General features: G+C 44.8%; 1 protein-coding gene across 13 annotated transcripts in view; it reads right to left on the reverse strand.

Annotated features, from left to right (window-relative positions):
* The window catches only part of LOC137422533 (microtubule-associated serine/threonine-protein kinase 3), a 498013-nt gene that overhangs the window by 394205 nt on the left and 85184 nt on the right, over positions 1-18624 (reverse strand). For all 13 annotated transcript variants that reach the window (XM_068109313.2, XM_068109270.2, XM_078770458.1 and 10 more), the window contains exon 3: positions 6238-6374. In XM_068109313.2, coding sequence (XP_067965414.2) covers positions 6238-6374 — 137 coding nt within the window. The remainder of the gene's footprint in view (positions 1-6237; positions 6375-18624) is intronic.

Raw genomic sequence — 18624 nt, forward strand, 5'->3', positions numbered from 1 at the left:
CTCACCTCCCGAGACAAAGAATTATATATTGATTCTTTCTCTCCTCCCGGACACGTGCTTGTTCGCTCTCCTCCTCGTCTCGGCTTGTGCCCCGCCCCCTGTATCTCGTTTTCTTCTGCCTCTGCTCCTTCCTTCTCAAATCCACGTTCTTGCTTGGAGACTTTTCCCGGATTTTTTTTTTTTTTCATGGTTCTGTTTGGATATTGTTGGAATATGTTTAAACCACAGCCGTGATGCTGACGCCCCCCCCCCCCCCCCCCCCCCAGAATTTACATGTTTTAAACGTTTCCCAGTGTGTACCCTGGTCAGAATAGGTACACCGTATCCCTGCGTGTCGTAAGAGACGACTAAGAGGGTTGGCGTCAGGAAGGGCATCCGGCCATAAAAACATTGCCTCAAAAAGAGAACCATGACAATCACAAGTACATATGGGCAGGGTACAGCCCGAAGTGGAGATCGGTTTCTGAGGTTTGGGACATGGAATGTAGGGACAATGACAGGGAGATCAGGAGAAGTGGTGGAAGTATTGGTCAGAAGAAGAGTGGACATATGTTGTGTGCAAGAGACGAGAGGAAGGGAAGTGGTGTGAGAATGGTGAATGGTAGGCAGGGACAGAAATACAAGTTTGTGTGGCAAGGGTGCCCGGAGGGCGTGAATGGTGTTGGTGTCCTGTTTTCTGAGGAGTTTGTAGACAGTGTGGTGAGTGTGACTAGAGTGAGTGATAGGTTGATGATGGTGAAAATGATGATTGGAAAGCTCTTGGTGAACGTCATCTCGGGATATGCTCCGCAGGTTGGTCGAAGCGATGAAGAGAAGGACAAGTTCTGGTGTGCGATAGAGAAGCTGATGGAAAACGTGAAAGATGAGGAAGTTGTTGTGGTGGGAGGAGACCTAAATGGACATGTGGGAAGGAGTATGGACGGTTTTGAGGGAGTTCATGGGGGTTACGGATATGGTGTGAGAAATGGAGAAGGTGAAAGGATTTTGGAGTTTGCTGATGGAGCTGATTTGTTGATTTGTAATACTCAGTTCCAGAAAGAGGACAATAAGCTTGTTACATACACGTCAGGTGGGTCGACGACAACCGTTGACTACCTGATGGTGCGTAGGCGAGATAGGGGGCACCTCCGGGACACAAAGGTGATCCCGGGGGAGGAGGCTGTTTCACAGCACCACTTGGTTGTCTGCAACATAAGGGTGAAAGGTGCGAGGAGAGCTCGGCGGGTGAAGTACCAACCGAGAATGAAGGTGTGGAGGTTGAAAGAGGTGACAGTAAGGGAGGCATTAAAAGAGAGGCTGAGTAGGGTAGAGGATGATGTGGTTGAGCTTGAAAGTGGTTGGATGTCAATGAAAGCTAGTCTGTTGGGAGCCGTTGGTGAGGTATGTGGATGGACAAAAGGACCACCGAGGCACTCGGAAACATGGTGGTGGGATGTTGAAGTTGGAAAGAGGATTGACGAGAAGAGGAAGAAGTTCAAAGAGTGGCAGAAGGCGAAGGGTACGGGAGCAGAAACAGCAGAGCATGAAAGTTATAAGGCAGCCAGGAAGGCTGCAAAGAAAGAGGTAGCAAAGGCGCAGGAGGCATGTAGGAAAATGTTCGGAGAACGCTTGGATTCGGAAGAGGGTCAGAAAGCAGTATTCAGGATTGCAAAGCACATAGCGAAAGAGAGGTGTGATGTGATGGGGGTGAGTTGCTTGAAGGATGAAGTGGGACAAATCGTTGTCGACCCAGATGGAATTAAAGGAAGATGGAAAAGATATATGGAAATGCTGTTGAATACAGAGAATGAATGGGATGACAACATAGAGAGTAACCCAGTTTTAGGACCGGCAGAGAAGACAACTGAGAAGGAAGTTGAGGAAGCGATAAAAGCAATGAAGAGTGGAAAAGCGGGAGGGCCGACGGGAGTTGTGGGAGATATGTTGAAGGCAGCAGGAAGTTGGGGTGTGAAGAGAATGACAGAGATCTGTAATCTGGTGGTGAAAGAAGGCCGCATTCCAGTGAATTGGGAACTGAGTACCCTCGTCCCTCTATACAAGGGGAAAGGTGACCCTCTGGAGTGTGGCTCGTACCGAGCGATAAAGTTATTGGAGCATGGAATGAAGGTATTGGAAAGGGTGTTGGAAAGGAGGATAAGGAAGAAAGTGAAGATCGACGAAATGCAGTTTGGATTTATGCCAGGAAGAGGAACGACAGATGCGCTTTTCATTGTGAGGCAGTTGCAGGAGAAGTACATGGATAAGAGGAAGAAGTTGTTTTTTGGGTTTGTTGATCTGGAGAAAGCATTCGATAGGGTTCCACGCAAAGTATTGACATGGGCATTGAGGAAGTTAGGAGTGGAGGAATGGTTGATCAGAGTAGTGATGGCAATGTACAAAAGAGCACGCACAGCTGTAAGGACGAAGGACGGGAACAGTGGTGAGTTTGAGGTGAAGGTGGGAGTGCATCAGGGGTCGGTACTAAGTCCACTACTATTTGTAGCTGTGATGGAGGTGCTGGCTCAGAACGTAAAGGAGGGTTTACCGTGGGAGTTGTTGTATGCAGATGATCTGGTGTTGATTGCGGAAAGTATGGATGGACTGAAGGAAAAGATGAACAAGTGGAAGGAATGTATGGAGACAAAAGGTCTGAAGGTGAATATCGGAAAGACAAAGGTGATGGCAAGTGGTAAAGCATGTGGTGAGGTGGAAAGAACTGGGAAGTGGCCATGTGCTGTGTGCAGGAAGGGTGTCGGAGTGAACTCCATTCAGTGTACAATGTGCGCTGAGTGGGTTCATCAAAAATGTAGTGGTCTGAGAGGGTCATTAACCAGTGTGGCAGCTACATTCAAATGTAAGGTGTGCGCAGAGGGAGCTGCAGATGGAGGAAATGTTGAGTTGGATCTTGGAGATGGCGTGAAGCTGGAAGGTGTGAAAACATTTTGCTACCTCGGAGACATGCTGAATGGAGAAGGTGGATCAGACTCGGCAACGGTTGCTCGAGTGAGATGTGCATGGAAGAAGTTTCGGGAACTGAGTGGCGTGCTGATGAGGAGGAGAGTGTCGCTGAAGCTGAAGGGAAAGGTGTATGCTGCATGTGTGAGAAGTGTTATGATTTATGGGAGCGAGACATGGGTAATGAACGTAGAGCAGCAACGAAGGCTGGAAAGGGTGGAAATGCGAATGGTTCGGTGGATGTGCGGAGTATCGTTGAGAGAGAGGAGGACAAATGATGAATTGCGAAAGATGATGGGAATATTGCCTGTGATTGATGCTGTGAAGAGGAACAGGTTGAGATGGTTTGGTCATGTATTGAGGAAGGATGAAAGTGACTGGTTGAGAAGAGTGATGGAAGTTAATGTAGAAGGAAGTAGAGGACGGGGAAGACCGAGAAAGACTTGGCTAAAGATGGTGGAAGAAGAAATGTGGGCAAGGGGGTTAACAAGGAGAGATGCAGAAAATAGGGCAAAATGGAGAAGATTGTCACGGGGACAGCAAGGCTAACCCCCGCTCTAGCAGGGAAAATTGCCTTAAAATGCATGTTGTTGTTGTTGTTGTTTACAATCAAATGTGCAAGTCATCATGTAAATCAAGAGTACGCAAATTTCAAAATGACAGAATCTTCCCCAAAATTATTCATGCGCATGTGCAGAAACCCGAGAAAACTGAAGAGTTTGGGGTGAAATAAAATGTATTGTGTCTGGGATAAGGATTGTTACTTGGAATGGCTCACCAAGCTTCTGAAAGATACTTGGAAAACAAAACACCTGGAGAACTTTCTCAGCTCGCCGAAGGGGCACCTGCTCGTACTGCAAACTCCCGATCGTGTGGGTCGGTGCTATGCACACCCCCGGTGTGTGTGTGTGTGTGTGTGTGTGTGTGTGTGTGTGTGTGTGTGTGTGTGTGTGTGTGTGTGTTATAATCCATGGCCAACGCTAGAACATATTAACAGCAAGTGTTCTTTCTGTCTTCTACCGACTCCTCTCCGGCCTTGCTCCTCCAGCTCTCTCTGGGCTCTGTCCCCCAAATATTCCTACAGGTCGCACAAGATCTGCCTGCAACCCTCTTATGGTTAAACTGCCAAAATCTAGGTTCTCTGCTCACCTTCACTCCTTCATTCCTCTTTTCTCCCACCTCTGGAACAAACTCCCTCACTCTCTTCAATCCCACTCCTCCCTCCAGGTCTTTAAAACAGCTGTTCACCACCATCTCTTATCTTCCCCCATCCAAAACCTTGATCTTTTCTACCCCCACTAATTTCACCCCAAATCCACTTTTTTGAAATACCAACTTCTTCCCTGGAAGTCCTTGGTGTCCTCGTGTTTATACTTCAACCACCCCCTTCCCATGCCGCCTCCCCCCAAACCCTCTCCCTCCCACACATTCCCGATGTCCCTGCTCTCAAATGTTGTGTTTATGTGCTTCCCCTTATCTCCCCATCTTGTCTACCGCTCCCCTTTTTAAATAGTTTGTTTGTTTGTCTGTTTGATTTGTTTTTGTGATAAATGTTAGCTCTTTCACGAGCGTCGATTATGTATTTTTTTTAAAAAAGAAAAGTGATATAAACCCCACAACTCGATCACGGGTAATTTTGGTATTTCCTCCGCTTCCGTGAATCCGACTTGCATCCAGGAACACAACAATTATGGTTTACCACTTTGAAATCGCTAATCTTTCATGTAAATGCTAAAAATTATGTTTAAAATACGATTTCATTTACACATTTCATTCTAGTAATGGCAGGTTAAAAATGCCCAGCGAACATAACCGAGTCACTGAAAAAAACACAGCGCGTGCGCAAAAGGCCTCGTTTAGCATTCACACGTCATTTCGATAGTCACGTGTTGTCAGACATTGTTTCTTATCATTTGAGGTGGGATACAATATTCAATCAAACATAGTGTAATTCGGAAAATTATCCTGCATGACCCTGAGCAGGGAACACGAGAGAATTTGACCAAATGGCCTTGACAGTCCAAATAAATTGTTATTCATCAATTGTAGTTCGAGCTAAAAACGGGAAATCAACTACCAGAGTACAATTCAACTACGAATAAAAACATTTATTTGAAAAATCAACACACCGTCCTTTTTATTTTTTACTTTATGGGAAATGCAACAGGTAATGAATGTTTAGCAATATCAACACCGCCACCGCAGGTTTGATGGGCCCAATGGTGTTTCCCTATAATGGTTGATACACTGTTCAATCGCTTTCAGAAATTGAACCTTAAAAACGCCATGGTGCTCTGATTAAAAAACTAAATTGTGAACTCGAAAATAAATCACAGGTGAATATTGCACACCTGTACAATCAGACATGACTCTAAATATGCCCGTGATTGGTTAAAAAAAAAATAATAACCACCTTTAGAGGCCATTTTTCCCCGCAAGCGGGGGTTGGCCTTTTTCGGGAACCGTGGTTGTTGTTGTCTTTCGGTCCCCTTTTTGAAGCAATGTTTTACGGCCGGATGCCCTTCCTGACGCCAACCCTTTTTGCCGCCTTTAACGACAAACAGGGAATTACCAGTGAACTGGTCCTCAATTTGCCGACCTCGGAAGGATGACAGGCTGAGTCAACCCCCCTGGCGTTAATTCAGCGATCGACCGGGATTCGAACCCAGGATCCTAGGATCCTAAGCTGACACCCTAGCCGCTAGCCCAACACCAGGGTTACCGTGATTTACCGTGATTGGTAAATAGTGTCAATTTTCATTAATTCAACCAAGAGGAACCAGAAACCATGAGCACCAAAATACGTTAAAAGCAGATGTGTCTCATTGTATTGTGTGTGCATGTGTGTGTGCATGTGCATGTGTGTGTGTCTGTGTGTGTGTGTGTCAATGGTGGTCTGAGTGCCGGTTTGTCCATTCAATGTTAATAATAACCATCCAGGATGTAATTTAAAAGTTATTGTCTACCTAAACAGGGTGGATGTGTCTGCATGTAGCAAATACTGCTAACGATTCATCGGCACCATTCCAGTTAAGAGGTGTACATGCACTGTATGTACACATATGCACGCGCGCGCACGCGCACACACACACACACACACACACACACACACACACACACACACACACACACACACACACACACACACACACACACACACACACACACACACACAATTTCTCAGCCTTAACACTAAGTTTTGTACTTTGCCTTGAGATCACTCTGGCAACAAGTGACACGTCCTGCTCACGATGTAATACTGTGACAGTTCTGTAAACCATGTGTTTTATGACAGTGACTCACCAAGCTGACAGTCAGGGATGGAGCAGACTGACCAAGTATCTGGTTACGCATCAGCACAAGGTTAGAAGATGCATTACAGTCTGCAGCCCTTCCATGCCACCCTTGTAAGCCTGGCACTGCGAGCATCCCTGTCACACCTGTGATAAATAAGAACAGATACTCATATGAGAATTACCATCAAGCATAACAGCAGGAGAAAGGGGAACAGCAGGAGAAAGGGAACAGCAGGAGAAAGGGGAACAGCAGGAGAAAGGGAACAGCAGGAGAAACAGGAAACACGAACAGCAGGGTACTGTCCAAATTGTTGTAGTGTAGGAGAGAATACAGCAATATCCAAACCTGCAGTAACAAGATAACATCTCAGAAGGTGGAACAAAAGCATAATATGGTTGAACATATGCCAAAAGCCTGGTGTTGGCTTAGCAGTTAGGGTGCCGGCCTGGGATCCTAGGATCCTGGGTTCGAATCCCGGTCGATCGCTAAATTAACGCCAGGGGGGTTGACTCAGCCTGTCATCCTTCCGAGGTCGGCAAATTGAGTACCAGCTTGCTGGGATGAATGATCCCAGTGTGTACCCCGGTTTAGAATAGGTACACCGTATCCCTGCGCATCGTAAGAGGCGACCAAGGGTTGGCGTCAGGAAGGGCATCCGGCCATAAAGACATTGCCTCAAACAGGGAACCATGATTGTCATGGGGCCCGCAAGGCTAACCCCCGCTCTAGCGGGGAAAATGGCCTTAAAACGATCGTTCATATGCCAGAAGCAACAACACTGTGCCTTAGAAGCTTGGATTAGTTCACAGGACACAAAGTGTGGCTGCCTACTTTTTCTTCTTCTTCATTTGTATGCAGCACAAGGCTGCAACCTGCAATGTAGCATATTTGGCTGAGGGCGCAGCTGTGCCGCTGATGCAATGCCCTCTGTGGGTTAGGGCAGGAATTTGTACTTTGTTCACAGCACTGGCGATAAATCGCCGACTCTTTCCTGAAGGACACCATGGAATCTATAACATACACCAACAAATGCTGGCAGACAGGACGGCCATGTAAAATCCATCCGAGCAGCAGCCTCTTCCCTCTCTCCAGACGCTGATAGAATCAAGAGCAAGTCAAAGACCTGGATTAATATGTCTTTCAACCCCAACAAATCCCACGTACTCACTCAACCATGTCTCTCCAAAAGGACTGTCTGAAAACCCTCCCATCTACCTCAAACAACCCACTTGAAGAGGTTAAGTCACTCAAACTTTTGGGCATCAACATCAGCCATGATTCTTCTTGTAATAATAATAATAATGCATTTATTTTATATAGCGCTTTTCAGGAAGCCCAAAGACGCTTTGACAGAGTGCAAAACATAATGCATAGCATTGTACGGCATTGTACAGACCATATTTCAAAGATGACCTTCAAAGCCAGCTGCCAACTGGGCATCCTTCATTCAAGATCTTTCCTTGACCAATCTGAACTTTTGACAACCTACAGGGCCTTCATTTGTAGCTTGAGTACTGCTCTCCCCTTTGGGCTGGTGCAGCTGCCTCACACCCAGCCGTTCTTGATGCCATAGAAAGCAAGGCCCTCAAAATCATTTGGATCTCCTGTGATGAAGCTGAGCATCTAGGCCTGTTAACCTCACATGGCAGATAGGTTGGTGGCCTGCCTGTATCCTACCACCTCCTTTATGGTCTTGCACCTCTGCTCTCTCTTGGCTGTAGTTCCTCCCAAGTTTCTGCAGGATGCACATGGTCAGCCAGTGGACCCTCTTCTTGTTAAACTCTCAAAATGCAAAATCACTTCTCACCTCCACTCATTTGTTATTCTTTTCTCTCACCTGTGGAAGCAACTTCCCCAGTATGTTCAGTCCCGTTCTTCCATCCAGGGCTTCGAAAAAGCCGTTCATCACTACCTGTCATCCACATCCATAATAATAATCTCTTCCACCCCAAATTACATCATTCCTAAACACTCCTCTTTCACAGGTTATTGTGATCCTTCCCCCTCTGCCTCCCCTCTTTTCGTTTGTCAGTTTGTTGGTCGGTTTGTTCCTTTTCTGGTTCAATTCGCCCTTCTCCTTCTCTTCTTGCCGTGTTTCATTCAGCTTGAATGCAGCTTGTTCACCCCATGTGTCCTTCTCTCCCATACCCTTTACCTCATTCTATCGTCAAGATTCAAGGGGCTCCGCAAGAGGCCTGCAGGGAACACGAGGGTTTAACCAAATGGCCTCAACAGTCCAAATAAATTGTTAATCATCAATTGCAGCTAACGACTGGAGATAAACTACTGGAGTACAATTTGACGGCGAATAAAAACATTCATTTGAAAAATCAACAGGCCTTCCTTTATATTTTTAACTGTGAGAAATTGAGAAACCGCAGGTTTGATAGGCCCAATTATGTTTTCCTGTAATGGATGATACGCTGGTCAATAGCTTTCATACATCGATCCACAAGCCAAGATACTCTGATAAGAAAAAAAAATCGCACACTCGAAGATAAATCACACAGGTGAATATTACGAACCTGCATAATCAGACATAATTGGTCAACATGATTGGATTGGTCTGTGATTGGTCAACCGTGCCAGTTTTCATTAACTCAACCAAGAAGAATCAGAAACCAAGGCACCCCCGCTAATTCACCCCAGATCCACTTTTTTGAAATACCAACCTCTTTCCTGGAAGTCCTTGCAGTTTCCATGTGTTTTATACCTCTCCCACCTCCCCCCAGGCCCTCTCCCTCCCACAGATCTCCTGATGTCCCTGTTCTCAAGTGTTGTGTTGTGTGCTTCCCCGTCTCTCCCCATCTTGTCTACCGCTCCTCGTATCATATGTTTTATGTGTCTGTTTGATTTTTTTGTGTGATTAATGTTATCTCTTTCACAAGCCTCGACCTTGTATACAAAAAAAACAAAATTCTTGCCTTCCTTTTCTTCATTACTTTCTCTGTCTCTGTCTCTGTCTCTATCTATCTATCTATCTATCTGTCTAGCACTCAAGAAGTAAATTCTTGCAGATTTTCTTTTTCTGTAAGTCTCACTTGGCTGCGCCTGGATGGGTTTGAGGGTTGTGGAGTAGCGATTGAAACCCGAATCCTATCCAGGTTCCTCCTAATGACTCCATCTTTGCTCTTTGCTTATTCGGGTTCCTTCTGGTGACTCCAATGCAGATTTTAGTCTTCTGTTTGATTACACTCTAATGTTGGCGTTTCCCTCTTTCCATTTTGTTTCCTTCCGTTCTGCTCTACTTCTTCCACAAGCCTCAATCATGTTTTAAAAAAAAACAGTGTTGGAAAGGGATGGGAGTGGCTAGCGAAGACAAATGTGAGACAAGTTGTATGGTGTTGGAGACTTTTACTAGTCAAAGCTGCCAGTAGAGCCACATAAAACGATGCTCCCCATCTGACAGACTGTGACAGAAAGTGTCAACAAAGTATTAGCATCTCACAAAAAACACCAGCATACCCTGGATTTGGACTCGGGCGTCGCAAATGCAAGTTGTGAGCGAGCACGCATTGCATCGATTGATGAGCCAATCAGTCAGCTCTAGTTTTGCACATAAATTATAATGAAGGATTTAATGGTCTGTGCGACGATATGTCACAATGTAAGGAACACTGGAATATTGGGCTATATTAAAGGGATTTTGAAGGTAAAAGGAGATTTTTTGGGGGGAGGTGGGGGGTTTGTGGGGTTTTGAGGGCCTTGTGAACCCTCAACAGAACTGTTGATTCAAGGTCTGCAGAATCGCAATCCAAGAACTTGCAACATTGTCAAGAATATCCAAATCACCAGTGCATAATATTGTTACTGAGGATCTTGGGAACAGAAACATGACAGAGCTGATGAAACTAATCCTCATGGAGCAAATGAAACTGAACTCGCTTTCTCTGGCCATCAACAGCATTTCCATCGGGAAGGCAAGAGTTTCTATAATGCATCATTGCAAGATGAAATCTGGTGCCACAGCTATGAGCCAGACGTGCAATCTCGCTCAGCAGTGTGGGAAACGCCAGATTCTCAGCAGCCGAAAACAGGCCAAACATCAACAAAGGGGAAATCAAAGTGTTTCTTTTTCTAAGAGCACATTGCAATTCTGCTGAGCCGAGCAGCTCTGCAGGGTGCAGCAGCGAATGGAGACGACTACCATATGGTTTTGCATGATCATCCGGGACGTGCAGTGTGCAAAAATAATAATAATAATAAAGCCAACAAGCTCCATTGAGCAACACCATGTTCCACCACGACAATAATCCACTGAATGCAAAATGCAATGCCAATGGCTTATTCGCATTCTGTAAGCGGTACGTTTTTGCCTACTCACCATATTCACCATGTTCATGTCCATGTGACTTTCACTTGTACTCAGTCCACAAAATTAAAAGCTAACTTGGGGGGTGGGGAAGGGGGAGGGTGGCAGACATTTTGCATCCAGTGAAAAGTATTAAAGAGACAAATCCACTGTGCTATTGACATTTCGGAGGCGAGGCTTCTGTGCTGGGATCAAAACGTCGGTTGACTGCAGAACACGTTGGAGGGAGTGGAGATAATGTAGAATAATGCCACATGAATACCTCGTAAGATGAAGTTTGTCACTGGGATTACATTACGTCTATTATGTAGTTGGCTGACAGAGCTTTTGGGATAATCCTTGTTAGCCTTTTTTTTGAACGACCACAAAGCTAGAAAAATATGAAAAGGCAAGTAATCATGAACACAGAAGTGTGATCAGGGTTTAAACAATCAAAGACAGTCAGAACTAGAAAGAGCAATCAGAGAGTGCAGACCCTCACCAGGACTTGTTTTGTGTGATGTTTGTGCGCAGGTGCGTTTGTGTTTGTGTGCTATATAGGCGATGTAATGACGGCGTAAGATTATGTTCATAAAGCGGACAAACAAACTTTTGAGGTTATGTTGTATAGAACAGCGTTGCAACTGTATGTACTTTATAGAAACTGGCAGAGAACCTGCCCGAGGGGCGATCTTGTTCTAAGCACGCAACACGTTCTTCTGGCACACATCTTTATTTGGGTGGTGTATAGGCAACTGACAGCTGCATCAATCACTCCCGAAAATAACGCAAATAACCTGGGTTAGGTGCATAAAGCAAAAACATGCCCACTGCTTATGATTCAAAACCCCTCACTGCACTGGAAAATGTGGGGACAGGAATGCTGCACTGCAATGTAAAGGGTGGGACTTGTAATACCTTCTCCCACCCGGAGGAGGCGCTACATGATACACATCGACAGAGAATTTGCATCCCTCCCATCCCGCCAAGACCACCAGCAAAGATAAAAAATAAATAGCACTGCAAAGTGGGCGTAACCCCTCAGCCCATGCATGGTGGAAACCAATTTCAAGATGGCTGCGGTGGCGGCCATATTGAAAATCGCAACACACCCATTTTCGAAAGGAACCTTCCTCTACTCAACCCCAACACACACTGCAAAAATGGATTTAATCGGACAAGCCGTTCTGCTCGAAATTGATGGAAACCAATTCCAAGATGGCTGCCGTGGCGGCCATATTGAAAATCGCAGCGCGCCCATTTTCGAAAGGAACCTTCCTCTATTAAATCCCAACACACTGCAAAAAATGGATTTAATCGGACAAGCCGTTCTGCTTGAAATTGACGGAACAAATTTCAAGATGGCTGCCGTGGCGGCCATATTGAAAATCGCAGCGCACCCATGAACCTTCCTCAACTCAACCCCAGCACACACTGCAAAAATGGATTTAATCAGACAAGCCGTTCTGCTCGAAATTGACGGAAACCAATTTCAAGATGGCTGCCATATTGGCGGCCATATTGAAAATCGCAGCGCGCCCATTTTCGAAAGGAACCTTCCTCTATTCAACCCCAAAACACACTGCAAAAATAGATTTAATCAGACAAGCCGTTCTGCTCGAAATTGACGGAAACCAAAAGTTGACGGACGCCTGGACGACGCCCGTGACGACAATACCCCTTAGCCCAATTTGGGCAGAGGGGTGACAAGCTATACACTAATTGGGGTAATGCTGATCCTATGTACCAAGTCTGAATGTAATCGGCCCAGAACTGTAGGAGTAGCATGACAAACACAAACACATATCTGTGAATTACAGCAAGGATACTCACATTTTAATAGTACATACTTTATGGATGTGCTCATATTCAAATTGTAATACTTTAAAGAGGCAGTTGTAAGAAATACAACGTGTAATACTGGCTACCACCAGGTGGTGTTTGTGGCCTACGTGAGCACATTATGTGCAGAAAGAGAGGACAAACAGACAGGCAGACAGACAAACTAATACTAGAGTAGCTCATGGTGGTTGAGTATGCACTTTATTGTACAGACCTAAACTCTTCAGGAATCCACTAATTGAAGGTCCAGGAACAATATTTGGTTGGTAACACATTTGCCACTGACGGCGAAATAGCTGAAATGGCCACACCCCTTTTTGGGCCACGCCCCCTTTTTTGCCGTGACTGTATCTACAGAACCGTTGGACCTAGGAGGTTGCCCGACCACTCAAAATTTGCGCAATGGCCACATTATGGGGGGTCAGTAATACATTTTCATATCCAAAAGTCAATGGTTTTTAAGATAATTGCCAAAAACCGATTTCAACATGTTACGAACTACAATATTATTCGTAATTGTTCCTGTTCCTGTTCCTATTGTTCAATTACTTGATTCCTGAAGAGTCTAGACTAGACTAGAGTCTAGACTAGAGTCAAGACTAGAGTCTAGACTAGAGTCTAGACTAGAATTTAGTCTAGAGTCTAGACTAGAGTCTAGACATGGCTAGAAATTCCGGTCATGGGTGTTTTGTCGTTGAGCCTGCAATCCAGCTGTTGAAGCCAGATCAGTTTGGTAACATATTCCTTGGAATGGGACCTTTTCACATGGAGAAGATTGTCATCGCTTGCCTTGGGAAGTTTTTAGGCTGTATCGGTATTGATCTGGCTTTGATTGAGACTGAAGCCTTTGGCAAGCTCGTTGTAGAGAATAGTGTCATGACTGGAGGTCACTATTGCAAAGGCAAGGAGGGAATGAGTCTTGTATCAGAGGTGATGACAGTTCTTATGTTTGAGAAGTTTCAACCTGACCAGGACAGTACTAGTTGTGAATTAGACCAGCAAATAGAGACCATGGAAACTAAGATGCAGCAGGCTTTAGATAGTGACCATACATACAGAGTTCAGAGAGATTTGGGAAGAAAGCAAGATCTTACATGCAGACTTGAAGAAGTATTTCACCGAATGGAAAGAAACGGCCTGTAATGAGAATGTGAGGTACTGGAGCTTGTTTCTGGATGAGCTGTATCCTATCCTGAGAGATCTTACACACTCTATTCGGCAAGGCGATTGGCATCTTTTCGTTTCAGCTGTGCGGAGGTGCATGCCTTTGTTCTTCGGGTTTGGCCGGACAAACTATAGCAGATGGGGTACGCTGTTCCTTGAAGATTGCCTGGACCTACAAAGGAAGTTCCCGGGTATCTACAGATGCTTTACAGATGGTGGATGGGTGATGTACCACACTACCCGACAAGGCAGTGCAGTAGGATTTGACATGGCACTCGAGAAGTGTTACAATAAACCCGCCAAGGTTGCTGGAGGTATCATTGGGATGACCAGACAGAAAGAAGCAGTAGCCTTATGGAATCTCCTAAAGCATGAGAAAGATCTTCATGTGGCACAGCTGCTGGAATGGTGCAACTTGGGAGACAAAGATGACAGTGAGCTGAGCCTACACCATGAGTTCAATCCAAGTTCTACGAAGATTGGCCATGTTCGTGCAAAGGCCCTTCTGGATTACATAAAATCCATCAACAATCCGTTCGACGCTGGAATCAGACTTCAGAACATCTCTACTGGAGCTGACATTCCCCAGGAGGTTGTCGACGGATTACTTGAATGCCTGGAAATTGGTGAGAAGAGTTATGAAGAGTTTGTTGAGACCAGATTTCAGGATAAGGAGAAGCACCTACATGATACAATCCCTACCAACCGCAAGACTGTTTTCGTGAAACGTACTTCTACTCCGTTCACAGCGAAGAAATCGATGGCGAAAAAGGATGCAGCGGAAACGGTTAGGTACATTGACTATGCTAGAGAAAGAGGGTACAGCATGCTAGAACTCCTGAAGTATGAATTGACCAGCACATCCCAGTTCCTCACCACTGAATGTAAAGATGGCATCAAATTGAAGAAGCCCGATAAAGCCTCCTTAGCCAGGGAACTTGTCAGTCGCCTTCCACAGGAGACGAGGAATGTAAAGAGTGACGCTCAGATGACAATAGTGGACTTCATGGCACTTGTGCGTAAACTACCGATGAAAAAGATGGGCCTTCACACATTCGGGGAATTGGCTGAGAGTCTTTCCAACAGGATTCTTGCTACAGGCTCCGTGTCCACAAGAATAGACATTATTTTTGATGTTTATCAAAAATCATCAATCAAGCAAATGGAACGGGCACAGCGAAGTTCCTCAGAACAAATCACAATCACCATTGGGTCTGACAATCAGAAACTCCCTGTCGATCTTGATATGTTCTGGAGCTCAATGTTGAACAAAGTTCGGTTGCAGGAGTATGTCTTCAAGTGGATGCTGCAGAATGTCGAGTCGGACAAGGAAATATTCTTTGGAGGAGTATATGGGGGTGAATGCAGGAAACTGTTAGCTGGCACTGAAACACAGATCGCAGAGCTCTCAAGCAACCAAGAAGAAGCCGACGACAGAATCATGTTCCATATTAATGATGGTGTTGTGAAACACGGGGTTCAATCAGTCTTGGTCGACTCGCCTGACACAGATGTCTTTGTTAACCTCATCTTCCACTTCAACACAACCTGGCAACTACAAAAGCTGTACGTGAAGCTTGGTAACCGGAAAACAAAGAAAACTGTACCAGTCCACATGTTGGTTGATCAACTGGACAACGGTTTGGTGTCGTGTCTCCCAGCCATTCATGCTCTCAGCGGTTGCGACAGTACCAGCAAGGTGGGTCCAAAGCTGTCTGGCCTGAAAGCATCCATCGATCTCTCCCTACTGGAAGGGTTTGGTGTAGAAGAACTGTCACCACAGATAACAAGCAATGCTGAAAAGTTCCTTGTGTCTGGATTAAAGAAGACCGACTGTTCCACTTTCGATGAATATCGATGGGAGCAGTACCACAACTCCAAGAAAGAACTGGACTTCAACCAGCTTGTGTGCTGTTCATCAACGCTACGAGAACACATAAAGCGAGCATTTCTTCAGTGTAAGATGTGGTTGCAAGCCCCAACTCCTGCCGTCACCAAACCAGATCCACTCCAGTATGGGTATGAAGCAACGGACGTTGGCATAACACCAGTGATACTGCCAGTATCGTGCAGGCCCGATGACCTGCCTCCTCCATGCAAATGCCCAAGAGCATGTATGAGTACCAAAACGTGCACTTGCAGAGACAGGAACATTAAATGTGTCACGTTTTGTGGCTGTAGTAAAGGCGAAAAGTGTAGAAATCCAAATAAGTAAATTCCAAAATAGGATGATGCAAAAGGTATAAGTGTCATATAATGTTGTGGCCTTGGTGGTATCATACAATTGTAGTTCGTAACATGTTGAAATCGGTTTTTGGCAATTATCTTAAAAACCATTGACTTTTGGATATGAAAATGTATTACTGACCCCCCATAATGTGGCCATTGCGCAAATTTTGAGTGGTCGGGCAACCTCCTAGGTCCAACGGTTCTGTAGATAGTCACGGCAAAAAAGGGGGCGTGGCCCAAAAAGGGGTATGGCCATTTCAGCTATTTCGCCGTCAGTGGCAAATGTGTTACCAACCAAATATTGTTCCTGGACCTTCAATTAGTGGATTCCTGAAGAGTTTAGGTCTGTACAATAAAGTGCATACTCAACCACCATGAGCTACTAGAGTATAATGAAAAATCGAATGAAAAATGAACTAATGAAAAAATGAAAAACCTCGGTCAGAGACCGAGGACTTGCCGGAATGTACTTTTTTTTTAATCGCCCATTTTGGATCAAGTTTTTTGGTTTTTCCAAGATGGCGGCCGAACCACGAGACTGATGACGTCATCATTATTTATTTTCGAAACTAATTTATTCCTAGATTATGCTCAAGAAATTTCATCTTGATCGGATGAAGTTTTGTACTTGTCGAATTATGACGATGTCATAGGTGCCTCCATTATGACATCATTAACATATTTTATTCCCCATGGAGAGTTCCTTACAATGAGCCATGTCTCAATTATTTCTATTCAGCACTTTTGGAGATATAGAGGTGCAAAGTTTTTCGGTTTTTCCAAGATGGTGGCCAAACCACATGACCGATGATGTCATCATGGTTTTTTTTTCTCCACCAGTTTATGCCGACATGGTGCTCAAGAAATTTCTTCTTGATCGGATGAAGTTTTGTACTTGTCGAATTATCAAATTATGACGTCATAATGGAGGCCTTGGGCCGAGAGAGTTAAAAAATTGGGCACAGTCTATTCCAGGGCAAGACAAATATGTGTGAAAAGTATGGTGATTCTAGGTGCAACGATGTAGACGTAGTACTGTGCACAAACAGACAAACAGATGAAAAATCGGTCAGAAACCGAGGACTTGCCGTAATGTACTTTTTTATCGGCCATTTTGGACAAATATGGTGGCCAAACCACTTGACCATTGACGTCATCATTATTTGTTTTCTAAACTAATTTATTCCTTGATATAAATATATATAATAACCACCTTTAGAGGCCATTTTTCCACGCAAGCGGGGGTTGGCCTTTTTCGGGAACCGTGGTTGTTGTTGTTTTTCGGTCCCCTTTTTGAAGCAATGTTTTACGGCCGGATGCCCTTCCTGACGCCAACCCTTTTTGCCGCGTTTAACGACAAACAGGGAATTACCAGTGAACTGGTCCTCAATTAGCCGACCTCGGAAGGATGACAGGCTGAGTCAACCCCCCTGGCGTTAATTCAGCGATCGACCGGGATTCGAACCCAGGATCCTCGGATCCTAAGCTGACACCCTAGCCACTAGCCCAACACCAGGGTTGCTCTTGATGCCCTTGATGATGCTCAATAAATTTCATCTTGATCGGATGAAGTTTTGTACTTGTCGAATTATGACGTCATAATGGAGGCACCTATGACATCATCATTAACATATTTTATTCCCCATGGAGAGCTTTTTACAATGAGCCATGTCTCAATTTTTTCTATTCAGCACTTTCGGAGATATAGAGGTGCAAAGTTTTTCGGTTTTTCCAAGATGGCGGCCGAACCACGTGACCGATGACATCATCATAAACATATTTTATTCCCCATGGAGAGTTCCTTACAATGAGCCATGTCTCAATTTTTTCTATTCAGCACTTTCGGAGATATAGAGGTGCAAAGTTTTTCGGTTTTTCCAAGATGGCAGCCGAACCACGTGATCGATGACATCATCATTTTTTTTTTTCTCCACCAGTTTATGCCGTCATGTCGCTCAAGAAATTGCATCTTGATTGGATGAAGTTTTGTACTTGTCGAATTATCAAATTATGACATCATAATGGAGGCCTTGGGCCGAGAGAGTTAAAAATTGGGCACAGTCTATTCCAGGGCAAGACCAATATGTGTGTAAAGTATGGCGATTCTCCGTGCAACGGTGTCTACGTAGTGCTGCGCACAGACAAACAGACAGACAGACAAACCAACCGATCAACATACTTGCCGGAATCTTTTCCGGCAAGTAACAAACAGACAGACAGACAAACCAACCGATCAACATACTTGCCGGAATCTTTTCTGGCAAGTAACAACCAGACAGACAGACAAACCAACCAACCAACATACTTGCCGGAATCTTTTCCGGCAAGTAACAAACGGACTCAAATGCAATACCTTCTCCTCTGGCGAGGGTAAAGAGCAATCAGAAATTGCAGACCCTCACCTGGACTTGTTTTGTGTGGCAAATACATGGAAGGATGTAACAAATGAAAAATCTGTCCAACATACTTGCCGGAATCTTTTCCGGCAAGTAACTAGAGGTTCCAGGGAACCTGAACCCAACTGGTCTATATCAATATGGTTAGAATATGCATAATAGAACCACAAACTATATAGTTTATATGTGCTAAAAATATATGACAAAAATTGATTTTTCAATATGGCCGCCCTGCCACGCCCATTTTTGGGCGTGCAACGCCCAAATGCAATCCCAAACTAGTTTATGTCTTAAAGATGCTGCACAACAAGTTTCATCAAACTTCATCAATATTTGTGACTTTTAGAGCGTAGACGTCGAATTGTTTACAGACGACAGACAGACAGACAGACAGACAACAGGCGGATGACGGACACTGGGTGTCGACAAAAACTCAGCTGGACATAGTCCAGTTGAGTTGATAAATGGACC

The sequence above is a fragment of the Myxine glutinosa genome, chromosome 1 (genome assembly GCF_964187855.1).
Source record: "Myxine glutinosa chromosome 1, kmMyxGlut1.1, whole genome shotgun sequence".
In the NCBI taxonomy this organism is placed as follows: Eukaryota; Metazoa; Chordata; class Myxini; order Myxiniformes; family Myxinidae; genus Myxine; species Myxine glutinosa.